Here is a 27,918-nt window from a genome sequence, read left to right as displayed (position 1 = left end):
TAATTTAATTCACTGGACGATAAGATAAAAACATCTACTTATATATTGTTCCTTTTAAATAGGTTAGGTACTGTTCTCACTAGACCTTTGTTATATTCCTAATAAAATAGATTCTTGCTTTTTTACTGGCTCCCTGCCTATTAAGAAATAAGATAAATAGGAGGCCCCTGCTAACCTCAGCACATGTAAACTTGCAAAAATAATGATAAAATAGCCATGACACTAGAAAGGCACAGTGTAGAAAGCTAAGTATAAAAGTCAGTAGAGAACTGACTTTTTAAGAAAAACTAATTGACCTTCTATTGCCATTACTGGGAAGAAAGCCTTGTAAAAATACAGCAGTTTCCAAAGAATTAGAAGAACAAACACTGAAAATATATTCATTCTTAATTGCCCTTTACCCTTCCAATGTGATAACGAGGGAGGAGCTCAGTTAAAATAACTAAACACTTATGGGTAACATAGAGCTAAAAATGTCTTATATTTGTAAAGGATCAAAAAATCTATAGAGAACAATTCCCTCTCAAGGGAACCTAATCCCAATTTAATAGTTCATGCAGGTATAGTGAAGCATTTGCTCTTTATACATTGTTGGTAGTGGTTAATCCAAAGTTTTTACTTTTTCTCTGATGTTATGTAGGTGTTTCATTTTTATTTAGTCTTAGAGGCAGTAATTAACTATCATTTTATGAAGAAAATTGGTAACTTCATTAACAGAAGTCTACTTTTCTGATAACCATCTGATGTTTTGCTAAGTAGGTTTACCAGATACCCTGTTCTCTCTGCCTAAGGTGGACATTTAGGTTTCAGCTGCTTCCTATGAGGGTGTGTGTCAATTATAGCACTTACTAACTGGAATTGGCCTGACTGCTCCATCGTTTTAACCTTGGTGACTACAAGCATTTTTCCACATAATGTAAGCAAAATGTGTTGTTTGTTTTCTTGGTGCAAAAATAAATGGACACAGTGAGGGGAAAAAAAAAGAGACTCTCAAATTCTTTGCAGATAAATTTTTTATCTGCAAAAATCATAAGTACGAACAGAGTGACAAAGATTTTCACATTTTGTGCATTTCTTTGGTCATCTTGCAGCATTTGAATGAATTACTCTTCACTTATGACTTTTGTGTGAACCTCCCGGCTCTTGACCCGCAGTTTGTTGACCTGGGACTCAGCTATGTCAGCCCGCTCCTCGGCCTCCTCCAGCTCGTGCTGGATCTTGCGGAATTTGGAGAGGTTGACATTGGATTGTTCCTCCTGAGAATAGAAATGCATTTATGAGGAGAAAAAGTTCAGAATTTCTAGATTCTTAGGACAAATTTACCTTGAACTTTTTTTTTATACTTAAAAATAATTAACTCTAATAAATCTTTTAAGAAACTTAGCAAATTTCCCTTGTTTTTTGTTTGTATTAACGCTTCTCATGTTTTCTGAATTCATGGATAACAAGGAAAGACAGGTGACATTTGTTTCTAAGACATTCTGAGAAGAAAAGTACAACATAAGAGAGATTCCTAACTCCTGCCAGGTTACCAGCCTTGTTTTTCTTAGAATCCAGAGAATGGACACAGACTTTTTCAAATTGTTATACCTAATTCTGTAAGCCTTGAATATGCCACATGAGTATAAATTACTGCCACTTAATACAGTTTAGAAGGTAGCAAAATTTATTGTTTTCTAAACTAGTCTGAGAGCTGTCTGATAAACTTGAACATATAGCAGTGAATTTAAGAAGGCCAGTCCTATTTTAGTCTCTAGTAGTCATTCTTTTTAAAAAGGCTCATTAAGAACCCTCCAAAATATAGCATACAAATTTAGAACATTTGTAAAACTTAGAAACACTAAATAATATAGTGTGAAAAAAAATCTTAGCTCTTCCACTTACAAATGAGGAAAGACAGACCTAGAGAAAGGTTAAGTGACTTGTTCAAGATATGTATGTGTGTGTGTGCATGCGTGCGTGTGTGTGTGTGTGTGTGTGCGTCTTTGTCATCTCTCTCCTCAGGCCATGGAGGGCGGTGGGAAAAAGAAAAAAAAAGTAAATGAACATAGGAACTATTTGTAATATGTAGGTATATATATCCACACTTAGGAAATTGATAATGATGCACATGAATTACAGGATGGAGAAATGAAAGAAAGTGGGACTGCCAAGGATCTAGTGGGTCAGGTAAAACCATGACCTGCTGAGGTCCACTGGACTCATATTCAACTACCTATTTGTAGTCCTTACTTGTATATATAATAATTCAAATTTGATGTTTCCAAATAGGACTTCCTGTTTCCATCTTGGGCCCTGAAAATCTCTTCCTTCCTGAATCCCCCATTTTAGTAAGTGTTACTCCATCCACCTGGCCACTCAAACCATAAACTTGATGGTTCATCCTTGATTTCCTTTCTCCCATCTCCAAGGGCAGCCTGTTAGCATATCATTTAATTTCATCTCCAAAATATATCTTGACTCTCTACGTTTCTCTATCTGCTCCACTACTACCCTAATCCAAGCCACAGGACCACTTGAAAAGCTTCCTAATGTGTCTCCCCACATCCACCTGTGTTATCCAACAATCCATTCTCCACACAGTAGCCAGAATACTCTTTTGTTTTTTTAATGAAAATCAGATCATGACTGACCCAGCTTAATGTCCTCCAGTGGCTTCCCAGTGTCCATTTCACTTAGAATAAAATCCAGGCTCCTTTTCATGGCCTGACTCTGCCTAGCTCTCCAGCCCCATCTATACCATTTGTTGCCTTGCTTCTTCTATACTTCTAATCCAAATGGTCTCCTTGAATCAAGCTCTGTCTACTCAAAACCTTTGCTCCTGCTGCCCTCCCTCCTAGAACATTTCCCCCTGACTTTTTGAGTGGTTGATTTCTTCTCATTTTTTACCTTTCTCTTTTATCCTTCCTCATTTTACCCATCTGTTTTTTTACCCCTTTGTCTAAATTGGCCTGGATGTGTCTGAGAACTAGAGGCTACCCAATAACCCCAAATGGTCCTGAACTCACCGCTTCTTCAGCTTGTCTCTTGTAAGCTTTCACTTTTGATTGCAGTTTGTCCACAAGGTCCTGGAGCCTGAGAATGTTCTTGCGGTCTTCCTCAGTCTGAAATAATATTTTAAAGGTTGAGTTTCTAGAAAATACAAATACCATCACATTTTTTTGTGCAATTGGTTTTAGATCCCTTGCAGCTTGGGATGAAAACCTGGAAAGCTCATTTTCCTTACTTGGTAAGTGAGTTCCTTCACTCTTCTCTCATGTTTGCGCAGACCCTTGACGGCTTCAACATTGCGTTTCTGTTCACTTTCAACTTCTCCTTCAAGTTCACGTACCTGAAAAAAGATGGGCATTTCAAAGCCATTTATTTTGATCTAGTCACTCAACTGGATTTCTACTTTTTTAGGTTTAATCACCCTATTGTAAGTTCTTGGGCATAAGGGACTATCTCTTATTCATCTCTCTAAACCCCACGCCATCTAGCAGTGTTAGGTATTCAAAACTGTTTGTTAGATTGGAATGGGATGAGAAATAACATGCTGATCAGGAGACCCACCCTGGCCTCCAGTTTCTGGATCTGCTTCTTCCCGCCCTTCAGGGCCAGCTGCTCAGCCTCATCCAGACGGTGCTGCAGGTCCTTCACTGTCTGCTCCAGATTCTTCTTCATCCGCTCCAGGTGGGCGCTAGTGTCCTGCTCCTTCTTCAGCTCCTCAGCCATCATGGCTGCCTAATTAGAAATAAACCAAGGAAATCAAGGGATACTATAGATGTCAGGAATGTCTCTGGTGAACCAGTGTAGAAATGTGCCTGCTGCTCACATCAGTGATGGCCTTCTTGGCCTTCTCTTCTGCATTGCGGGCTTCCTGGACAATGTCCTCCATCTCTCCTTGCATTTGGGAAATGTCTGTCTCCAGCTTCTTCTTGGTATTGATCAGGCTGGTGTTCTGGTTAATATCAAATTTTGAAATATTAAGTACATGAGAGCAAAATTAGGGTCCCCAATATTCCAATGAACTCAGAAATGAATTAATTTAATAAATTCATTAAGATAATTCCTTATTCCAGAAATGATCTGAATTGACCATATATTTTTAAAAGACAGTCAACTTGGATGCCACAGTTTAGATAAACAAAAATATTGTTAATCCCCCAAAATTAAATGTCTTAAACTTCATCCTCCATTATAAATGAATTTCTAAATAATAATATTTGAGCAAGAATTTCAGTTTAATTCTTCTATATTTTTTACTATTCTATTATTACACTCACCTGGGTGTGGAGGAGCTGGACACGCTCACTGGCATCCAGGAGCTCCTGTTCTGCAATCTTCCTGCTCCTCTCTGTCTGTTCCAGCGTGGACCGCAGCTCCTCGATCTCGGCCTGTAGCAGGTTGGCTCTGCGCTCAACCATGGCCAGCTGCTCTTTCAGGTCTTCCTGGCCCCGGAGAGCATCATCCAGGTGGATCTGGGTGTCCTGTGGAATGAACAGTCATTGAGACACCACATTCTCAGGCTGCGTCACCCCTGTTATTCCGGACCCATCTCTTGAACCCATCTACCTTGAGGATGGCCTGGGTGTTCCTGTAGTTCCTCAGGGCCTCAGCCGCCATGCGGTTGGCGTGGTTCAGCTGGATTTCCATTTCATTGAGGTCTCCCTCCATCTTCTTCTTGAGCCTAATGGCGTCGTTCCTGCTCCTGATCTCAGCATCCAGCGTGCTCTGCATCGACTCCACGATCCTAATGTGGTTTCTCTTCAGCTGGTCAATTTCCTCATCTTTTTCAGCAATTTTCCTATCAATCTCAGACTTGACTTGGTTGAGCTCAAGCTGGATACGCAGGATCTTTCCCTCTTCATGTTCCAGAGATGCCTTAATGTGAGCAAGTGGCAACGTTAACAGGAATGGACTGTGTGCTTTTCTAGAAGCAGGAATTAATTCCTACATTTTTTCTGCCATAACACATTTTATTCCATTGTTATAGAAAGTGTTACATTGTGTTGTGGTTGGTTTTGTATACTTCAATTTCCCCAGCTGGACTGTGCCCTTGAGGTCAGACCCTTAACTTATTCATCTTTGTTTTCCCAATGTTTAATGCAATTCCTGACACAGTTATGTTAGTTGTATGCAAGGTCAGTTCTCCATCCTTTTGCAAAATAAAAGTTATTTTTTTCTCTTGATTTGCCAGTCCTTGTATGCAGTAGAGCCCCATTCCTCTTCTAATTGTTTTAGAGTATATGGTACAATGCCTACCTCTGCCTCCTCTAAAGCAGCCTGAAGTTCAGACTTTTCTTGCTCGATTTGCTTCTTTATTTTTTCCAGTTCATGGATACGTTTTCCTCCTTCTGCAATCTGCTCAGTGAGGTCAGAAATTTCCTCTGTTGGTGAATAAAAATGTAGAAATTTTTCAGAGAGAGAAAACATTCTTTCAAGTTTTTGTTATAGAAAAGGCAAAGCGTACTTACGTTGCAAATTTTTATTTTCCCGCTTCAAGGTTTCAAGATGGTCTAAGGATTCCTCATAAGCATTCTTAACCTTGAACAGTTCTGTGCTCAGGGTGCGGGATTCTTTTTGGGAAGCTTCAAGTTCAGCATGAGTTTCTTCATACTTCTGTTTCCATTCTGCTAGGACCTGAGTGGTAAGGAATAGTTAAGAAATGTAGCTGAGAAAGTTTGATGGGATGAAAGCCATCTATGCAGGCAACTTTCAAACGGAGTTGAGATGATCCATGATAGGAAATAATTACTAATGAAAAGAGTGGAAAATGATAGGAGTCCCCCACCTACCCATGGAGGATGAGCTGCAGAGAACAGCTCTCAGATGGTGTGGATAAGGCATATACGGAAAGTAGCAGGCTCTAGTTAATGTATGTTGGATAAGGGAGCAGAAACAGAATACCTTATCAAAGTTCCTTTGCTTTTTGTCCAGGGCTGCACAGGCAGCATTTGTTCTCTCAACATCAATCATGAGGTCCTCAACCTCATTCTGGAGCCTCTGTTTCGTCTTTTCAAGGGAAGCACATTTGGCGTTCACAGCTTCTACGTGTTCCTCAGCTTCCTGTAGACGCTGAGCCAGCTTCTTCCTAAAAAGTGAAATATGGAGAAGAGAAGTAGATGGCTGTTGGCAGAGTTGGGTATATCAAAATAGGTACAAGAGAGTGGTTTCCACAGTTGGACTTCTTTGATACTTTGCTTTCAATCTTAAGTTTTATGTCCAATTCTGTACTAACTCACTCCCAGTCACTGAAAACAACCCAATTTTCACTATCTCTTATCTTCATAGTCTGGCTTTAAGGCCATCCATGACCAATCCAAGACAACATTTTACCCTTCAAGGTAACTGGTTTGTTTCTCTGTTATAGACTATTAACATCTACCTTGAGTTGCTGTTATTTATATCTGTGTCTCCACTAAATTTCGAACCCCAGAGAGTAAAGTCTGTATCTTACAGACCTTTGTATCATCAAGAACTCAACTGCCTGATGAATTTAATTAAAATGAAATATACTTGATTTTGTCAGTGTAATTGTGTCCCTTATTTTTTCAAGCTTTTCATGAATGCATTAATTAAAAGAAGCTTTGCCAAGTCAATATAAATTTTCTTTGAGGCCTCCTCTAAGAATTTCTCTAAGACATGTCACCAAAATATTCACAGAATAAACAACTCATCTCTCCCTAAACTTTCTATTGAATAAGTAATCTGGACTCTCCCTCTTACTATAATTCAGTCTTGAACTTTTGAATTACATTGTTTATTTAGTCCTTTATAAAACCCATTTCTTTTTTCCTCATTACAGACTTTTCTGCCTCCTTTGATCTTTAACTGTATATTACTTCTCTCCCCCCCCACAACAAATAGCCATATTTTTACATCTCAAAGGAAGAGATGTGCTTTTAAGTCTGATAATTTCTCTGTTACATGTCTATCACCCTGAGCCATTTATTGGATTAGTGGTTAAGAGACATGGGAGAATTGGAGTTTACTCTTATTTTTATTCTATGTGCACCTTTATAGATGAAATGAAGCCAGAAGTTCTCTTTTCTTTTCATAATCATTCAGTCTTTCAGTTTATATCCCTTCTCTTTCTATCTTCTACCTCAGTTTCTTGCCCTAAACAAGTAGAGTATTTGTTGTTTCTTGCTTAGGTTCATGCATGTTTTTTCCCTAGGTTTTTATTTGTTTAAGGAGCAAGGACCCTATTTGTTTATGTAGTACTAATAGCAGGTGCACTGTGGTTGTTAGAGATATTTCCATTTCTACCAAGTCTAGAACGTACTTGGCCTCCTCTAGCTCCTCTGTGCGCTGGATGGCGTCCGTCTCGTATTTGGTCCTCCACTGGGCCACCTCGCTGTTGGCCTTGGACATTGCCCTTTGCAGCTCGGCCTTGCCTTCCTGCTCCTCCTCGTACTGTTCCCGTAGCAGGTCACAGTCATGGCGGGCAGATTGCAGGGCGTGGGCCAGAGCACTCTTGGCCTGGAAACATAGAGATTGGCGGCTTCATTTTATATCTTTAAAATGATGTTTAGTCTCAAAGTCCTTATTAGGCCACAAGAAACTGTAGAAGTAAGCAAAACCAAATAACCACAAAAACAACAATGACAGTAACAACAAAACCAATATGGGCTTACCTTTATTTCTTCTTCAAGCTGCCTTTTCAGTTCCTCAATCTGTTGTGTGAATGCTTGCTTGCCCCTTGAGAGCTGAGAAACTAATGCATCCTTTTCATCTAGCTGGCGTGAAAATTCACCTATAATGACCGAGATGCAGAACACACAACATTACTTTGGGAATTAAAACTCTGGAAGGGGAAAGGGAGCAGAATTTGAAACATGACAGAAAGTGTGGATTACTAACAAACCGCCAACACCCAGTTCAACCCAATTGGGCAAATTGATATAAATATGAAAAGTAGGAAGAACTTGAGGCTGATTATATGCTTATGAATAACAGTATTTTGGGAGATACTTAAGATTATTTGACTACAGTAGAAATTAATGAAGAAACATTTCTCGGCAAATGGCACCAACAAAATATTCCAATGCTTTTTATCTGGGACAATAATGTACTAATTTTCCTTCCATTGAAAGTTGGTTGAAACAAAGAATTTATCCTGCAAGAAAATAGGAGACATCAAGAAACTGCCTCTATGAGTATACGCAATATTCAAAAAAAATACCGGAAGAGTTTTTATATTAATAATCAGGTACCCTTCCACCGCCAAAAGGGGTTAGTTTATGAATAACTAATCATTTCCCAAGCTAAATGGTATTTAAATTTGTTTCCAATTCTATTAGCACCATAATTCAGAAAGCACTCTAGATTATATTAGGATGGGGGAGGGGGAGCCCTTCAACCCAATTTTTGAACTAGTTGCTTGAAAGCTCTCTCTCTTTGATATTTAATAAGAATCACAACTTTCTTTTATATGCAATATATTTATATTTATATAGATCATAATATAATATATAATATATATATATCGCTGAGTTGCTAGGAGTAAACATATGTTGAGAAAGAGAAACCACAAGGATCAAGGAGCATTCTGACTCCTTGAGAATACAGTTTCTCTTTTTCATGAAGTGTAAAGACTCACCCCATAACAATAATAGAAACTTTACTTTGAGCCTTGTTCTAGTAAAAATGATTTTTGAGTATGAAAGAATAGAGTGGCCCTCTGACACTTTGACCTGCCTATTACTTTAGTAGTCCAAATGACTCCGAAGTACAATTTCCATTTTGTTACCTCTTACTTGGGGAGGTGGAACTTTAGTGAAAAGTTGGATAAGTTACTTGGGAGAGGAGCAAAACCAGAGACTCTCATATGGGTAATCAAAAACATCTACAAATCTCACTTGAATGCTCATGGACATTTCCCTACTTAACTTGGCAAGACTTCAGGAAAAAGACTGGAGTGAACATTCTTGCATATCTCGTCACTGCCATAATCTATTATCTTTAAGATGGGGATAACATTACACAGACAATTGGGATAATAAAGTAATAAGTTGTTTGAAAAGTGAAAAGAGATACTGTGAAGATTCACTTTGAAGTTAGTAACTTTTAGATTAAAGGCAAATCGGCTTTGAAATGTTCAAAACCAGACAAATCTGGCCCTCTTAAAGTAAAAAAAGCAGCCTATGACAGCAGTCAATAATGGGTTCATATTAGGGGGAGGTAATGTAGAATCTCAAGTAAGTCAATGCAAAGTTTTTTGGCAAATCGGGCATCCAAGGCATTCAAGGTAAATTTGTTATTCCAGGTGAACAATGAATGGCCCACCTGATTCAGTCTGCAGGCGTCCTCTCTGAGTCGTTAGGTCATTGATCAGGCGCTGCTGCTCTTCTTCCTTTGTCTTAAGTTCACTCAGTTGGTCCTCTAGAGTGCGGCACATCTTTTCAAGGTTGCCCTGCAGGCAAAAAGTGATAGAAGGCATCTCAAGCAAATATTTGGACCATAGCAAGTTTTCAAAATAATGCAAGCATTCCATAGGAGCTGCTGTATTCATTTATATTGAGAATAAGCTATCTTTACAAACACAATAGCAGAGGCCTTAGAACATGATGGAAAGAGTAATAGATGAGTAGTCTAAACACAACTGTCACTAAATTGCCATGTGAATTTAAATTAACATTTTTGCTAAATTGACTTGTCTATTATATGAGAATGATAATGTCTGCGTTAGCTCCTGAGATTTTTTTATTTTTTGAGAAGCCAGTTATATGCTTGTGTTTAAGGGAGAAACAAAAGACCTAATCAAGGTGAAGTGTTCTAAAAAAAATCTCAGGATATATAGTTGAATTGTGTTTTATTTGAAAGAGCTCAAGTTTTTGCTATCTATATTATTTACTCTCGAATAAAAAGTGAGAACCCTGCCCTGACACACCTGAGTTGACTCCGCTTTCCCCTGCCCCCTCCTTTGCATTGCCATGGTCTCCTCCTGCCAATTATTAATGATTTTTGAAGGGCTGATTCACACCTATCGAACAGAGATCTCTTTAAGACTTAAATCATAACTGTACCTTGGCTTTGGAGACAGTTTCCATGTTACTAGCAAGGTCATCGATCTCCATCTTCATTTCACTCTTCTCCTTCTCCAGTTTCTGTTTCACCCTCTGCAGGTTGTCGATCTGCTCCCCCAGCTCAGCCACGCTGTCCGCGTGCTTCTTCCTCAGGGTGGCCGCCGTGGCTTCATGCTGCAGGGTGGCCTCCTCCAGGTCCCTGCGCATTTTCTGGAACTCGGCCTCCCGCTTCTTGTTCATCTCAATCTGGGCTGAAGTCGCCCCACCCGCTTCTTCCAGCCGCTCGCTGATCTCCTCCAGTTCCCGGGAGAGGTCGGAGCGCTGCTTCTCTGCTTTGGCCCTGGAGGCCCGTTCTGCCTCGATTTCCTCCTCTAGTTCCTCAATGCGGGCCTGGGATTAGTGAAAAATACAAATTTAGCTTCTTTGTGTCATAATTTCATCATGTTGAGATAGATGATGGAAATCATGTACTTACTTGTAACTCCTTGATTTTCTTCTGCAGCTGCATACCAAGTGCTTGTTCATCTTCAATCTTGCTTTGTAGATTGTTCATTTCAAACTCTTTTCTATTAGGAAAGTGCTTTATGTCATTCACAGATATATTAATAGGTAACTTCCCCATGAAGCTCTTGCCCTTACTGCTTACTTTTTCAGCTTTTCATCAAGTTGCTGTTTGTCATTTTCTATATCCATTATGGATTCTTGGGCCAGCTTCAGGTCCCCCTCCAGTTTCCTCTTAGCCCTTTCCAGGTCCATGCGAAGTTTCTTTTCTTGCTCCAAGGACCCTTCAAGCTAAACATCAGTAATGTTGAGTCAGAGGAATACTTAGCTTCCTTTAGAAGAAAAGAATTCCTTGACTATGCCAGACTTACATCATCCACTTGCTGTTCCAGCTTGATTTTAGCTTTGGTCAAGGTGTTCACTTTGTCCTCTTCTGCCTGCAGGTCATCCAGGGTCTGCTGGTGGGCCTCTTGGAGGGCTTTCTTCTCCTTGGTCAGTTTTGCGATGGTTTCATCCAGGCCTGCCATCTCTTCTGTGAGGTTTTTCACCTAGGAAGGTTAAGAAAGAGGTGATCACTGCTCTAAAACAGCTGAGTTGGGTGGGGGAATTTCTATACAGTACAGCAGAATAGGATCCCTACCTTATTTTCTGTGGCATGTTTCTCCTTTTCAACCTTGGCCAGTGTCAGCTCAAGGTCATCTATGTCTTTCTTGAGTTCTGAACATTCATCCTCCAGCTTCCTCTTCTTGGCTGTCAGTTCAGCGTTGATCTCTTCCTCATCCTCAGCTCTCTCAGTCACCTCCTTGATTTTGGCCTCAAGCTGGATTTTTGTTTTGATCAGCTGGTCACATCTTTCCTCTGCATCAGCCAAGGCATCACCTTCCTGAGAAGGAACAATAGACACTTTTAGATTTTAGTTCCCTGGACATATTCAGATTTTATTAACACTTTGAAGCCAAAGAAGCAGCTTATGTTTTAAAGCTTAATTTTAATTTTAAAATTAGATTTCTAACATTCAGTGAATATTTTTGGACTTTTATCATGGCACTGGAGACAAAAAAGGAATTTAAGTGTGGTTCCTGGTAAAATTGTCATGTAATTATATAGGCTATAGTGAATATGTTGACAAAAAGTTCAGGTCAATCATTTTCCTTTACTTAATATTAATTTTTAGAATAGTTTTGTAAATGAAAAACAAAATACACAGTGCTAGGTTACCTTATAGGTTTTGAGGAGGGAAGAGTAATATTAAAAAAAGTGACTTAAAGAGAGGACATGTCCTCTAGAGACAGAGTAGCTCAGAATTAAAGAAGGATCCTGGAAAAACTAAAGGTAATGGAACAAGTGAAAAGGTGGTACTTAGAGAAGCTAGCATGTTTCTCATGAGAAAATTAGGAGTTGGAATATAAACTCTGCAAGAGCAAGGGCCAGTCTCTTGTTCAAAATTATATCCTTTGTGCTTGGTAGTTCATTGAATATTTATCAAATGGATCATTGATGGACAAATATTGAAATCCTGCACTCAAAAGAGAGGTATGCTTCCATTGAGATTAAATCCCCCCTGCAACCATCCCTTGATTCTGGAAGGTGTGGTGAACCTCACCTCAATTTGTAAAAGCTCTGAACTATGCAATGTATAAGGAAAGTCACAATGTCAAACAATTCAGGTTTCTTTAAATTTTCTAACAATGTGTGTAAAACTGATAGGCCCAATAGGACCAATCTAGATTCTCATTCTTGTTGAATTCAGAGAACCAGCGGGTAATGTTTAATGTTTCTGTTGTTGATCTTGGTGGCAGCAAATGAGCTCACTTGGCATTTGGGTCACAATAAAAAATGGGTTAGATGGTGGCTCTTATCCAAATATTTCTCACCAAGCCTCTGGATACTTAATGGAACATCTGAATGAAAAGGAAAATTGTCATACTTGACCACATCAACCCTAACTCTCAGGCTTTGCATAAAAGTTAACATTAATTGGAAAGCATTGCCATTTTCCCTTGCAATGATCCTTTTCTGTCAGGAACTAGAGCGTTTCTAAAAATAGAGTTGAGTGGGAACTGTACATAAGAAAATTCAGAATTTTGGTTTCTATGCATTTTCATCATAAAGCCTCTTCGCTATGAATATTGTCCTTTTTCCCTTAGTCTTATTTGCATTTTTCAGTAGGGAAAAGCTTAAGGAACAAATATCACCTTATTTCCTGTTCATATTTTGCTAGGAAAAATATTGGGATAGGGAGATGTTGGGAGGAAAAATATTTTTATATTTTCCTTCTCTAGAGCAGTGAATCCTATCCCAGTGCTTTTTAGTGATGTTGTATATGAAGTTTTATAGAATATTCTAAGGAGTTGTGAATTGTAACAACCATTCCCTTATTAAGGTGAAATTTAGACCTTTCCTTAGTGATTGCCAAACTGAAATTTTAGCATCAGATTGCAAGAAATACCTTTTGATACTCACAGATTGAACTTGGAGTTGCAGATCATTTTTCTCTTGCATCATAGCTACCATTTTTTCTTCCAGCTCCTTTCTTTTGGCCTCAGACTTTGCAAGGCTTTCTTTAGTTTTTTCAAATTCTTCCTTCATGTTGGCCATCTCCTTTTCTGTTTCTGCACTCTTGAGAAGGGGCTTGATCTTGAAATAGAGCTTCATCCAGGGCCAGTGCTTCACGTTCATGAAGGCACGGACATTGTACTGGATGCAGAAGATGGACTCTCTGTGATATGAACAAAAATGTTCGAGGTCATATTATAATAGGAAGCAGAATTAAAAGGCTTAGGTCAATGGGGTTAAGTAAAATATCCCTATTATTACCTTCTCTCCACCATCTTCTGGTACTCCACTCTGGCCAAGAACCCTCTGCACCTGGCTTGGGTTCGGGTCATCAGCTGGGCCAGCTTGTCATCTCGCATCTCCTCTAGGAGCCCCAGAAGACCAGCTTTGAAAAAGACCTGTATATTGGCAAAATTGCAAATTGTTAACTTTACATAAAATTCAAAGGGACAGGATTTGCATCAGGTGCTATTTAGAGAATTATTACCTTGGTGTGACCAAATTTATACTGGGTGTGGTCAACATCAATGGATCCAAGGAGCTTCTCAGAAGCCTTCTTGCTATCAATGAATTGTCCTTCAGGGATAGCACTTGCATTTAAAACCTTGTATCTGTTTAAGCCAAACAAATAAATACCTGTTGGCACCAGCAAGGAATCGTCCTTCCTTACTATAGAAACAGCATAGCTCTTGGATAGTCCAACAAAAATAAGAAATCATATTACCCCTTTATGTATTCTTTATATATACCAAGGACTTATCACTTCTAGACTGTCATTACAGAATCTATTAATTCTGTTTATTTTCTCTTCAATTTTAATAGAAAGTGTAAAGGATTCAGCCACTGAAAAATTAAAGTAAGCAAAAACAACTTCTTAAAATAATTGAAGTGAGAACTTCTAACCTCTGTTTGAAGTCTGCATACAGGATTCTGCTGGGGAACCCTTTCCTGCAGATGCGGATGCCTTCAAGCACACCGTTACACCTTAGCTGGTGCAGGACAAGTTCGTGTTCCATGGCCCCTAAACAGTTAAACAGACATGCCTTTTTTAACATTCAAAAGCAACAATCTGGGAATTGGATTTGGCTCAATGGCTAGAGCGTCTGCCTACCACATGGGAGGTCCAGGGTTCAAACCCAGGGCCTCCTGACCTGTGTGGTGAGCTGGCCCACGTGCAGTGCTGATGCATGCAAGGAGTGCCGTGCCATGCAGGGGTGTCTTCCGTGTAGGGGAGCCCCATGCTCAAGGACTGTGCCTGGTAAGGAGAGCCGCCCCGCATAAAAAAAGCGCAGCCTGCCCAGGAGTGGCGCCACACGCACGGAGAACTGACGCAGCAAGATGACACAACAAAAAGAGACACAGATTACAGGTGCTGTTGACAAGAATACAAGCAGACATGGAAGAACACACAGCGAATGGACACAGAGAACAGACCACTATGGGGCTGGGGGAAGGGGAGAGAAATAAAAAAATTAATCTAAAAAAAAAAAAGCAACTATCTAACTGGAATTTGTCTGGATCTCAGAAGTGTCTTACCAGGAGTTTTGGTTTCATTGGGGATGATGCAGCGTACAAAGTGAGGGTGAGTGCTCCTCAGGTTGGTCATCAGCTTGTTCAGATTCTCCTGTGGAACCATATGAAGATTTGGTTGAGAGAAAAATGCACTATTATCATGCATTCATATTTACAGATGTAATTATTGTGATATATGACATCAGTTCAATTCCAAAGAATATCCAGGTTTGAATTTGCAAAGTTATTTCTGGAATTTCCACATTCCCAGCATGCTCTCTGCCCCCCCGCCCCCTTTCTGCATGACAGACTTGTTTTTCTACTACCTGTTGAAATGGTTGTGAAAGCTATTTGGTTCTTGCTGTTAAAACATGCTAGCATATGTTTTAAATTTAGTGTGACAATCTGAACATATGGCAATGTTCTACTCCATATTCTTTTGCCTGTATATGTAGTCTATTTACTATGAATTCAGTATCTCCCTCCATATATCTCATTTCATTCTTTACCTGACTTTAAATTCTGCTACTCTAGCTCATGGTTATTCTTTGTTGCAGTTACAGAGCCACATCCTCGTACTGGTTCAACAGAAAGTGGCCTTTGTGAATTGGCAGAAAATTGACAGCCATGTTAGCAAGTGTGAAAAGTTTTCCAACCTATGAAATCCTTGTTTTTCAACATAACTGGAACTTTAGTTCAGAGCAATAGAGATAGAATTGCCAAAAGAAAAGTAAATTTTCCTTAAAGAGCCATTACATCTGGTGTCTTCCTTCTTTTAACTTGACCTCCAATTCCCACCATCGTTACTATATCCTCTACTTTCAGTTCTATATCAATATAAACCTATGTACTTAAATCACTTGTGGCTCCCAAAAGCTCAATCATGTCTCATTCTTTACTTAATCCTATGTCAGTGGAGCCTTTTAAGGGTCAAATGATGTCATTTTCCCTGCCCCCAGATTAAATTTTGCTATCTGATACTGACTTCTCTGGTTAACTCTCATTCCTTCTGACTCCTGCCTCTCCCCTTTTCAGAGGTACCACCTCCAAACTACCCCAAATCTCCCTAAGATTCAGTTGTACCACAATCAACTGACCTGTCTCCTTAGGTCAATTCTAGAATCCTTGCAAATCCTCCTCCCAATAAAAAGGAAAATTATTTTCCTGAGTCTAATTAATTATATAAAGAAAATGAAGTTTGTACCCTGAAGAGAGCAGACACAGTCTGGAAAGAAGAGCCCTTCTTCTTGCCACCTTTCTTTCCACCTCCAGACTCTGAGGGGCAAAGAAAACACAAGCAGTCATAGTAAAGTCCTTTCTCTGTTCATGTTTTCTCTGTTAAAGGTGAATTCTGTAGAAAATTACCACCTTCAGCAGCTGCTGCCCCAGAGAAGAGGTAAGCCAGAGTCTTCAGAGCAGACTTCTGGTACAGCCCGACCACGGTCTCGTTCAGGGGGTCCTTGTTCTTGTCCAGCCAGCCCACAATGTTGTAGTCCACGGTGCCGGCGTAGTGCACCAGCGAGAAGTGGGCCTCAGGCTTGCCTTTGACAGGCTTGGGCTTCTGGAAGTTGGCAGACTTTCCAATATGCTGTTCATATAGCTTGTTCTTGAAGGAGGTGTCTGTTGCCTTGGGGAACATGCACTCCTCTTCCAGGATGGAGAAGATGCCCATGGGCTGCAAGAATGACCAGAAACAAATATCGTTTGAATCCTCTCTGCTTGTGCACGTAATAAGCAGCATCAATGGATTTGAGCAAAATCCTCTTTTAATTCCATATAGTTCATGAAAAGCCATTCCTTTGGGCAGAAGTCATTAATTTGACCAATACTGATCTAGTGCCTGTCATGAGCCAGGTGCTGGGCCAGGCCCTGGAGCATGGCAGAGAATAAGATAGATGAGAACCTTGCATCTGTACCCAAAAGGCCTTAGAACAATTTCCTCCAAGGGTGACTTACAGACTAACTGCATCCAAATGACATCAGCTACGTGTTAAAAATGCAGATTCCAAGTCTGTAACCCAAACTTACCAAAAAGTTTTCTGAGGCTGGGATTAGGGAAATCTGCAATTTTATTAATTATGTGTGGTGATACTTTGGCACAGCTGAAGTTTGGGAACCATTGCCAAAGTACTAGAATTTTATATTTCCAATGCCAGTAATAATGAACCTAATGATGATGAAAACAGAGCAAGTAAAAAATATTCTGATCGATGATGTTTTATTTATTTATTTATTTTTTATTTAAAGAAAGAATGCTTTAAATATGAGGCTTTGTTGAGAAGTGGATTTGGCCCAATAGATACGGTGTCCGCCTACCACCTGGGAGGTCCAATGTTCAAATCCAGGGCCTCCTGACCCGTGTGATGAGCTGGCCCACAGGCAGTGCTGATGCGCACAAGGAGTGCCGTGCCACGCAGGGGTGTCCCCCACATTAGGGGAGCCCCCCCCGCTCAAGGAGTGCACCCTGTAAGGAGAGCTGCCCAGCGTGAAAAAAGTGCAGCCTACCCAGGAATGGCGCCGCACATGTAGAGAGCTGACACAGCAAGATGACACAACAAAACGAGACACAGATTCCCGGTGCCACTGACAAGAATACAAGGGGCACAGAAGAACACAAAGCAAATGGACACAGAGAGCAGACAACTGGGGGAGGCGGGGGCTGGGGAAGGGGAGAGATTTTTTTAAAAGATAAAATAAATAAATAAATATAAGGCTTTGCATTGTAGATAGTGGGGCGGTGTGGAATTCTAGACTGTAAAAAAATATTGTCTTTTACAAGTACCCTACCACAAAGTTGGCAAAAGAAGGGATCATCCTGTTTTTGTTCACAAGTAGAAATCTTTTATCATAGTATATACCAGGGTCTTATGATTTTCTTTTAAATACTTTTTAGCTCTATAATCCGTGATCTGAAAAAAGTAAACAAACCTTCTCAATGAGCTCAATGCAGGCAGCCAGGTCCATCCCGAAGTCAATGAACTCCCACTCGATGCCTTCCTTCTTGTACTCCTCCTGCTCCAGCACGAACATGTGGTGGTTGAAAAACTGTTGCAGCTTCTCGTTGGTGAAGTTGATGCAGAGCTGCTCCAGGCTGTTGAACTAAATAAGCAGAAAATACAAATTAATACACAATTTATAGTTGCAGCTTCACTTTTGAAAGGGGATTGTCTCAATGGGTTAGCCTAACAGCCCTCTTTGGATGCCATGGCTTTGTCCAGCCTGTAGCAAACTCCTTACTCCCTCCTGTTCCATTTTTGCTGCTACAGGCTGGGAAGGGTCACCATACTTTTTAGAATTATTTCTTAATTAGGAGTCACCAGGCTCCAACTGCTTCTTCCCTATGCAAACAAAAAATTTGTGTGGGTTTTTATAATATCTATTTTTGTTGATCAGAAATTTCTTAGTGATTTATCTCCTTCTGATTACAACTAGCTAAATTTGCTAGACATGAGACATTCTAGTCCCCATATTTTCAACAATAAGAAAAATTAAACAGCAGTTATTGCATTTAATCCTCACAGCCACTTTTATAAGTGGCAGATTGCCCATTTCATTGGGCAAGGAACCTCGAGGCTTTGACACCAGAGCCACTGTGCCTAACCATTTCCAGAACCTGAGTAGATCTGTGCTGCATTTACTATTCAGGGCATCTAGATGTAAACACAAGTGGGGATTCTCTTTTCTGAGAGCATGAACAGTATACAGAAAAGGCAAAGAGGTTCTACAACATGGGTGAACCCGGGGAATACTGTGCTCAGGGAAAGAAGAACAAATACTGTACAACTCCATTCATATGAAATGTTCAGAGTAGGCAAACCCATAGAGATAAGAAAACAGGTTAATAGTTGCTCAGGGCTGGGGAAGTGGTGAGGAGAAATGACAAGTAACTACTATGGGGTATTGAGTACATTTTTGAGGTGATGAAAATGTTCTAAAATCAGTTGCCATGCTTGTTCAACTCTGTGCATATACTAAAACTCAGGGAATTGCACAATTTGAATAGGTGAGTTGTATAGTATGTGAATTATAGCTCAAAATAGAATTGTTTTTAAAAAGTCAAAGATACTGCAAGTTTATACTGTTGTTACTTTTTTTATTTAAAAAATTAGTGCAATTGCTTTCCTGTTTCTGCTTGGTGGCAAATTATTCACTCTCATCTGCTTGGGAATTTTTGGAAATGCTCTCATCCCTAAAACTCAGACACTTTCATACAGTTCCCCTCAGTCTATTCATAGGAAAAGGTGTAGAAATGGAACCTTTAGATCACGTACATCTACAACACTGTTACCTGGTAGGGGACTTCCACAGCCTTATTTACTAAACCGTGAAAAGCTATTCTTTCTTAAATAGCAGAGGTTATCCTAATATTTTAACCCATATCCCTTTTAGGCACACAGGAATCTTGAAGTCTCCCACTGGATTTGTTATTGTCTTTCCCACCACCACCTTTGTGTTATTGTTGCCTTCATGATCTTTATCATTTGCTGACTGTGTACTTGGGAACTGTGCCAAAGGCATTAAATTCAGAAATCACCTAACTGGTAGAAAGATCTCAGAAGTGAGTGCGTAATCTGGAGTGCTAGGTGCTTTACATATAGGTCCTAGTTTAATTTGTACAAAGATCTACCAGATACTCTTCCTATTATCTAAGTTCACACAGCAGGTAATTGGTGGAGCTGGAGTTTGAGTCCAAATTGGCCTCATTCCCAGCTTTATAGGCATTTGGCCCCAGCAGGCTATTTCTCATAGACCAGTAGCCACACTGACTGCAACAGCAAGATTTATAGGCTTTTCTGTGACAAAATTTCTGCTGACTCACATCGAAGATCTCGAAGCCAGCAATGTCCAAGACCCCGATGAAGTACTGCCGGGGCTGCTTGGTGTCCAGCTGCTGGTTGATGCGGGTGACCATCCACAGGAACATCTTCTCGTAGACGGCTTTGGCCAGAGCACCCACCGCATTGTACACCTTCACAGACAGAGCAGTGTTTATTGACATTATTAAAGAGATGTTGTGAAGGCCCAGGTTGTGTACGGTTCATTGAGGTCGTGTGCTTACCTGCTGCACAGTCTGGCCTTTGGTGACGAACTCATTGCCGACCTTCACCCTGGGGTAGCAGAGGGCTTTGAGGAGGTCAGCAGAGTTCAGACTCTGGAGGTAGGCTGCCTTGTCAGCAACTGCAGAGACATAATTCACAGGAGCAGAGTAATGAGTGAATCACTTTACAGAAAGTCTCTCTGGAGCTCTATTTGCATATGGCCATCAGAAGCTCAGCTGCATAGGGGACATGAGTCTGGAATGGATGTTTTGTCTGTACTTTCTCATGAAACCCATATGGAGAGTCATTTGGTACCTTCAGTGCCATCTGGCTCAGCTTGCTCCTCACGTTGCTTTTGTTTGAATTTCATGTTCCCATAATGCATCACTGCTCCTGTGAGCTTATAAATGGACACTCTTTCATCAGAAGTGAAGCCCAGGATGTCAATGGCACTCTGCCAGGGTAGATGATGGACAAAAGTTAGAGCAGAAGAGAGCTATGTAGTAAAATTTTTACTGACCCTCAGGTAACCACACCTAGAGTGGGTTGCTATTGTCATTCATGCACATAATGGATTTTTTAAAAAATCTGTGCGTAACTTACATCAGTGGCCATCAACTCTTCTTGGTCATCGATGCTGGCAACAGTGATCTCACCTTGGCTGACAAAGGCGTAGTCGTATGGGTTGGTGGTGATCAGGAGCATTTCTGGGTACAGAGAATTCAGAGTATATGTTTAACATTAGAACTTGTTAATAAAACTACTAACTTCTAACCTGCGAATTGAAGTTTTTTCTTACCAATTAGATCTGGCTTCTTGTTAGACATGATCTGATAAAAAATATGGTAGCTTCTTTCTGCCTTTAGCTGGAAAGTGACTCTAGACTTCTCCAGAAGATCTGCATTGGAAAGTAGACATTGGTTTAGGAGGAAAATTAATTAAGTGTCCCTGGAGTGACTTTTGGAACATGGAGTCATTAGTTAAATCTTATTGGGCTCTTGATATTCTAGCTGAATGTTCCCATGGGGTACCACATGTTTATTACCTCTCTTCAAACACCATTGCAGTTGCTGTCACCATCTCTGGAAAGAAACCAAAGCCTGCCTGGCCCAAGACATATTCACTTCACATACAGAAGACACTTGAAATATAACTGACTCTTGATTAAACCTCCCTCCCCAGGGTCTCCTTTCATTCTGAAGTAGAGCTGCTGCTAAGAGTGTCATTTATCAAAGCTCAGACCTGGAAGAAATTGCATATCCTTAACCTACAGGCAACTCATTCATAACTAGTATTGTTTTTTTCTGAGAAAAGTTTGAATTCATCCTGAGTCTGGAATACTTCAGACAAGCCCCACAGTTGCTGACAGTTCCTACAGAATCATTAGCTCATGCCTGAAATGAGTACAGCATACAGTGGGCCATGGATGACAGTGGTGTCAACCACAAGCGTATTTGGCAGCCGATGTGGGTTTTACAAACTCAGGTCTCAGTAGGAGCCGCAAAGGGTCTCTCAAAACCATCAGTTGTCATTCTTGGATTCTGTTTATGAGATCCTGTTACTCACATGTTTCAATATCAGCAGAAGCCAGTTTCCCTGTGGTACCAAAATGGATCCTGATGAATTTACCCTTGCAAGTAAAAAAAAAAAGACTATGTTATACACAAAACTTGAAGCCTATAAGAGAGATGCAATCAAAACGCTAATTCAGACAAAGCTTCTGTGCCATTTAAGGGCAGAGAAGACCAAGAGACTTACAAAGCGCGAGGAGTTGTCGTTCCTCACGGTCTTGGCATTGCCAAAGGCCTCCAGTAGGGGGTTGGCGCTGATGATTTGATCCTCCAGGGTCCCCTGCAAAAGCAACAGCGGTTCTCACACCTGGGGCTTGGGACTTCTTGAGAGTCCTGACAGTCTTGATTCTGCCTCTGGCTACCAGACCTACCTGCATTTTGCCACTTTCCTCCTTCTTCTTCTCCCCAGTCACTGCAATTGTTGCAAAGTACTGGATGACACGCTTGGTGTTCACAGTCTTTCCTGCTCCGGATTCTCCACTGTCAAAGACCAAGGAAATTAAGTGCTGTGACAAGTGAAACTATTTCTGCCATCAACATTTATAGCTCATACATCTGTCTTTATATGTCTCTGTCAGAGAGTTTTGGAGATTTTTCTCTTTGGCCCACCTATAGCTTATATTCTTTTCATTGCTTCACAATGACAATAAAAGTAGAGGAATTCATTCATTATTCATGTACTACATCTACTGAGTATTTAAAATGTGCCAGGCTCTTTTCTAGGTGCTGTGGCCTGAGGCTTGAGGCATCCAAAAAGAAAAAAGAAAAAAAAATGTTACTCAAGCAATATGTAGTAAATGAAGCAATTAGTATGAAACTGCAAAATGAAGCACTTACTCTTGAGCTTCCTGAGACTAGAGATATGGACCAAGTTAGGTCTTTGAAGGAATAAACGTTCCCCAAGAATGCCTTAAAATAAACCACTGGTAATGAACTGCTCTACTTTCAGAGGGCTGTATGTATATTGACGCCCTGGGTTCTGGCCATGCTCAGAGAAGGCATTTTATACCTACTACTCCAAGGAACTTTCTGTGGAACTTTCTAGACTAGACTAATGGCATAATTTGGGGTATTGCTAGTTTCTATTCTGGTGCAATCTAAATGCTTCAATAAAAGGAAAACAACATCCAATTCCAAGATGATCATGTCATGGGTTTAGTGTGAGGGCATTAATTGATTTCTTCTTTTGATGTGTCAATTTCCAAGTTAAAAAATACTAAGAAGTCTCAGAATAAGAATACATACGTGATTAAGATAGACTGATTCTCCCGATCTAAAGGGAAAAAAAGTGGGACAGTCAGCATATTACATAAATAAAGTTTTCTATAGGAATACAATTACAGCATTGAATATGTGTCATGTTTTCAGTGGAGTTTTTCAACTTTCAATATTGTCCTTTCTTAAATTCCTTAAGTCCCCACAGGAAGTGGGTCCTTTTGGTTTAACATATAGAGCAGTAAACTACATAACCAGACAGATTCATGAGTTGTCATCTATAGATTTCAGTGGCATCCTGCCCTTTGATTAATGCACAAAACTGAGAATGGAAAATAGGCTAAGAAGGATCTGGACTGTAGTTTTATAGATTAAAAGAACATTAATGAGATGTATTTTAGATTTAATTATGGGTCAGTTGGTCTCACAAAGCCAAAAAGAAATCCTTGTCTAATGGTAATAGCTTACAGCTCTAACTCCTGTTGCCCTTCTCAAAAGTGAGTCACTGGGTCAAAGAAAGATCAGATCAGCAAGGGTGGCTCAATCAGAAGAAAGGGATGAGGGGAAGGCAACAACTGCTTATATGTGTGTAGTTCCAGAATGCTGTCTTCATTTAGTTATTACTTAATCTTACCCTTGTTGCTTAATTATAGTAAATAAGTCATGAATTTCCAAGCAAGAAGACTAGAAACAAATTAAATAGTAACGTGGAGGTAGCAAGGTCTGATACAACCATGGATGTGGAATCAGAACTGTGTTTTTATCCCAGATTTTACAGTATATGGCTGAGTGACTTCAGTAAGTCATTCTACCTCTCTGTGCTTCAGTCACCTCTTCTGTACAACCAGGGGTTGGGGCAGGGTTTGGACTGAAATATTTCTAAGGGCCTTGTTAGTGCTAATATTTTGTGATTATGTGTGGTAAAATAATACAGAAAAACAGGTCACTCACCAGTTAGCATGAACTGATAGGCGTTGTCAGAGATGGAGAAGATGTGGGGCGGGGCCTCCTGGCGCTTTTTGCCTCTGTAGGCCGTCACCACCTCTGCATTGTACACCGGCAGCCACTTGTAGGGGTTGACGGTGACACAGAACAGGCCCGAATAGGTCTGTACCAAGAAAAGGAATATAGTTATTTCATGGGGACCTTAAGCATCTACTATTTTTCAAAAGCAATGAACTACCCACATGAGGAGAGGGGTATGAGAGAGAACTCACGTAGATCATCCAGGCTGCGTAGCGCTCTTTGAGGTTGTACAGCACAGCCGGCTCATGCAGGTGGGTCATCATGGCCATGTCCTCGATCTTGTCGAATTTGGGAGGGTTCATGGGGAAGACTTGGTCATCTTTAACCGTTACAGTCTGTCAAGTCAAAGAGACCAGGTCAAAAACTATGTAATAACAACCCTGACCCCAAACGGAGTGTGGTCTAATCATCTCCAGATGTTTTACTCACAGCTCCAGCTTCGGTCTTGGCCGTCACCTTTCCCCCTTCCCTGCTCTGCACTACTCCTTTCACAAAGGACTCCTTTGGGTCCACCACGAAGACTGATGTCTTGGCATCAAAAGGCTTATTCTGGGCCTCAATGCGCTCCTTTTCAGACTTTCGGAGGAAAGGAGCAGCCTCCCCAAAGACAGCCATCTCGGCATCGGAACTCATGGCTGCGGGTTATTGCTGGCAGCCCTGACGAAGGACCCTGCATGGCCGAGGAAGAGAAGAAATTGTGTCAATTTAGAGAAATTGGACTGTTAGATTCAGAGCGTAAAAAACCATTCTGTATTCACTGACGCATTGAGTGCTTAGCATTGCACTGGACTTAGCCACCTCCCTGGCTTGGTTGTAGGTGAAATGTCAGACTCCCACGTTATGTGCCAGTGCTGACAGATACTTAATCTTGCATTTGGAAAGAGACCATTGTTTCTGGCTCACCTACTGTGATATTTCAGTTCCTTTCTCTGTTTCATTTGTTATGTATATTAGCCTTGATAAGCTTCCTATCATAGGTTTATACAGAACACAAGTCAAAATGAAGACAGGGTGTTTTCCACCTCTTTCACTCATAAGTTCCTATCTTCCCAATTGAATTATAAGCTCCGTGTGGGTGGGGAGCGCTTCTCCTTTTGTGGCATCCTTCATACTTCTTAAAACACATGCTGGGGACAGAGAAAGAGCTCAAAGTTGCCTTTATGAATTAAAAGAACAAAAGAAATATGTGGCTAACATTATAATTATTTTGTACATGGCAAAATCATTGAATTACAGTATTTGGGATTTATAAAAACTAATATAAAGGAAAGGGAAATGTGAAGAGCTTTGTGTTGTATTGTTTCGTTAAAAAATATTCCACTACACATCAATTTCTCTTGTCCCTGTTATCATAATTTGGACAAACTCAGCTTCTCTACCTGTCTTTAGTATTTATTTCTCAAAGATTTATTGTAAAATGTTATTACCTGTGTTCCTATGTTTCCTTGTTCTATTACTAACATTCTCATAAACAATTCACAAACCTTTTTCTTTTAAAGATCTATTTCTTGCCACTTAAACATTTAATCCTCTCAATTAATCATGATATACCATCTACTTTATAACAATAAAGATACTTTTTCCAGAAAGCTCAGAGCACTGGAGAAACTTTTTCATGTTTTTCCATTCAAATTATAGGTACTCAGATAGTTAAAATGGCTTTGTTTTGCTGAAAATGCTCACAATCAATTTTCATGTGATACATTTAAAAAATTTTTCATCTTACAGATTGTGAAATGAGATGCAAATTTAAGCAAATTTTCCAAGACAAGAATTCAATCCATTCTATTTATCTATTTAGATAATATCTCAAGATTTTTATATTATGTAATGCTAAGTAGAAATTGTAGTATAGGAAATTTACATTTTCTCTATAAATGCATAGTAAAATTCTGAAACGCTGTAGTGCATGTTGAAATTAAATCATTTAAAAGACAAACTACATTGCTGTAAATAGGGGGGAAAATTGTGCATAAGACTCCCAAAGACTCTGAAAAAGCATTTTCATGTATGGTAAAGAATATGAGTTAATGAGAACTGGTTCTAAAGTCCCCAGAGTTTTTCAAAAGAAGCATGATCAGCCATTAAATTGAAATGCTTTTATTTTTCTTAACTTCAAAGCTCTCTCCAAACCACTGCAGAAGATTTCTTTCAGTGTGCTAGGAATGAGGAAAAAAAAATCATCAGGTTCTTACCTTAGAGATGCAACCTTGAAGTGGGTCAGAACTTTAAGGAAAAGAACAAATTTCTGTGATTAAATTCTAACAATTACCAATAATAACAAAATTCTTGAAAATGAACGTAGGACTAACTGGGAACATTAAAGCATCTGATTCAAATTGGTGCTTCACGGGAAGGACTGCCAGGGGCGGCAGGAGCCAGGATGTGTGGCATGCACTTGCGCAGCCAGACGTGACACCCGCTCCCCATCCTCACTGTCCTGAGACAGAGCCCTGTCCTCACACACACTTACCTTGAAGCTTTATGAGGAAAGACAAGTCATACTCATTCCGAGGGTACTTTTATAGGGTCAAATATGGAAAACACGTAGCCTTCTCCTCTTTCTTAAAACATATTTGGCAAAACATGTTTTTGGCAATGAAGGTTTCCAAGTGTAATTCCCCTCATATTAGTGATGTTTGGATATAATTAGAAATATTTCCTCTCACATTGGGTTAAGTATATGAATCCATCTCCTATAAATAATTTGAGTTGTTGGCAATCTAAAAGTGATCTGCCTTTGGAATGAAATAAGGGGGTGTTTGGAGACAGCTATGTGCTGGAATCCCTGGATTTTGCTGCCTGCCATTCTTCTGTTTCACTGGGTTGCCTGTGTGAAGTCTTTTTAACTGCCTGCACAATTGCAGAGATTGTTAAACCAGGAAGGAAAGTTTCTGCTCTTTACCAGATTGTTACAACAAAGATTTTTAGTTCCTTCTCCTCAGGAGTGACTTTTTTTTTTTTTTGTAATTTATTGGGCTTTTTCAAGGATGCTTGGAATTTAATTTAAAAAACTGCCTCACGAAGAATAGCCAGAGATAGACAGCTTCTTTCGTTTCCTCTAGTCATCTCTGATCCATTGTCAGATCATCCACTCCCACTTAAAACTTGCTCCAAAATTGCATGGCCTTGCCGAGCTGAGAAGTCCTGCTCTTACTTTCTTTATGCACGTTGTTTGTGAAATCCTCTATGGAACTCGATATCAGAAAATTTTAGAAAACAGGGTGTTCTCTGTCTAAATATGCAGCATCTATGACTCTTCCATCATCAGCTACCCATTATATATTTCACATTTTGCTTGCAAACAATATCAGAAAATTATTTCTTATTCTAATTTTCCATTTAGAAAAAAATATGTTGTTTTATTGTTTCTGTGCATCCCCCCCCCGATCCAGCATTGTCTGCATGGAATTGGCACCAAATTTGCTTAGTATGTCCTATTTTGTACCCATCTCTGTGTTCTTGTATTTACATTTCAGTTGATTTAATGGCATAAGTTGCCTCACAAAAGAAGGTATCTGGGGATACTGGTTGAAAGGTCACATGGTTTTATTACTGAATGGGACTGTCTAATCAAAATTTCTCATTTTGCTAATAAAGTAACTGAGATCCAAGGAAGAAAGGGCATTCTCCATAAGTCACACTGTGGTCTGGAGCCCGGTGGCCTGCCTTGCAGTCTAGCATGCTTGCTGGGTAGCACTTCCACTGGGAGTAGACTGAGGCTGCCAGGAAGATCTTAAATGAATTTGTATCTGAGCGAGGCTTTCCTAGTCAACTATTAACCCTCTTTGTTGCAAAGGTACATCATTTTACTTTCTTACACTGTAGGTTTTTATTAGGCACCTGTAAAATGTAAGTAATGGTTCTTAAGAAGAGAGAACATTTTAATAATGCTCTAAATAGGATTTAGTGGGAATTTTAAAACAGCCTTTTGACTTGCTCTGGATAGATTTTCAATAAGTAGAAATTAAGACTTTATTTTGATTGTTACTGCCAAGCTATGAGGGACTGGAGCATTAACAGGTGATTTGGGAACAAGGCAGATGAGGCGCCAATATTGTAAGAAGAGCAATTCCATACCTTTTTTAAAACCAACTTTATGGTGTGAATCCAGTTTACCTGTTAAAGCACTACCATATATCTAATTTAAATCATTTTCACATGGTTCCATTTAAACAAAGATACTCTTGCTTTCTATTCAAATGGGAAATTACTGAATGTTAAGGAATGTTGTATTTTTGGTTATGCATCTCAACTGAATTGAATTTAAATATCTTTATCCTCCTGGAAAACATCCCTGAGTAATCCAGCTTGTTACCATATCTACCTTTTGTACCACTCTTATACTCTTTATGTGTGTTGAGTATATATTTGAATAATCTATTTAAGATTTGCATTTATTGACCAAATTTAGTAATTTATTTTGACTCTTGACATGATTATACAGGTGGTGATAAAAAGTCTGGAAACATAGCTTATTAATACTAC

At 39.8% G+C, this 27,918-nt stretch overlaps 1 protein-coding gene across 1 annotated transcript; it reads right to left on the bottom strand.

Moving 5' to 3' along the window:
- Nucleotides 1-995: 995 nt before the first annotated feature.
- Nucleotides 996-25,743, bottom strand: LOC101412556 (myosin-4). Its single transcript, XM_004483139.3, has 39 exons — nucleotides 25,626-25,743; nucleotides 23,860-24,100; nucleotides 23,622-23,765; nucleotides 23,356-23,512; nucleotides 22,435-22,462; nucleotides 21,561-21,669; nucleotides 21,377-21,469; nucleotides 21,185-21,248; nucleotides 20,418-20,516; nucleotides 20,222-20,325; nucleotides 19,934-20,072; nucleotides 19,639-19,757; nucleotides 19,399-19,548; nucleotides 17,508-17,678; nucleotides 15,948-16,254; nucleotides 15,784-15,854; nucleotides 14,604-14,691; nucleotides 13,971-14,088; nucleotides 13,555-13,678; nucleotides 13,329-13,465; nucleotides 12,975-13,230; nucleotides 11,152-11,394; nucleotides 10,883-11,059; nucleotides 10,657-10,802; nucleotides 10,486-10,576; nucleotides 10,011-10,400; nucleotides 9,271-9,397; nucleotides 7,620-7,738; nucleotides 7,268-7,464; nucleotides 5,890-6,073; nucleotides 5,457-5,622; nucleotides 5,245-5,369; nucleotides 4,555-4,863; nucleotides 4,266-4,469; nucleotides 3,815-3,940; nucleotides 3,553-3,723; nucleotides 3,227-3,331; nucleotides 3,009-3,104; nucleotides 996-1,256 (listed from the first exon to the last, which is right to left on the bottom strand). The coding sequence occupies exons 2-39, from the start codon at nucleotides 24,061-24,063 to the stop codon at nucleotides 1,104-1,106; spliced, it is 5,811 nt and encodes a 1,936-aa protein (XP_004483196.2). The 5' UTR covers nucleotides 24,064-24,100; nucleotides 25,626-25,743; the 3' UTR covers nucleotides 996-1,103.
- Nucleotides 25,744-27,918: the final 2,175 nt, after the last annotated feature.

Source organism: Dasypus novemcinctus, chromosome 21, assembly GCF_030445035.2.
Source record: "Dasypus novemcinctus isolate mDasNov1 chromosome 21, mDasNov1.1.hap2, whole genome shotgun sequence".
Lineage (NCBI taxonomy): Eukaryota > Metazoa > Chordata > Mammalia > Cingulata > Dasypodidae > Dasypus > Dasypus novemcinctus.
The sequence above is the reverse complement of the archived record's forward strand: the minus strand, read 5'-3'. Positions and strand labels throughout refer to the sequence as shown.

Excerpts from the sequence above, each read along its gene's own strand:
- LOC101412556 (XM_004483139.3), bottom strand. The coding sequence starts at position 24,063 with ATGAGTTCCGATGCCGAGATGGCTGTCTTTGGGGAGGCTGCTCCTTTC. Across the intron at positions 10,577-10,656 it reads CTTGATGAAAAGCTGAAAAA|AAAAGAGTTTGAAATGAACA; the intron begins GTAAGCAGTAAG and ends CTTTCCTAATAG. Across the intron at positions 3,724-3,814 it reads CCAAGAAGGCCATCACTGAT|GCAGCCATGATGGCTGAGGA; the intron begins GTGAGCAGCAGG and ends ATTTCTAATTAG.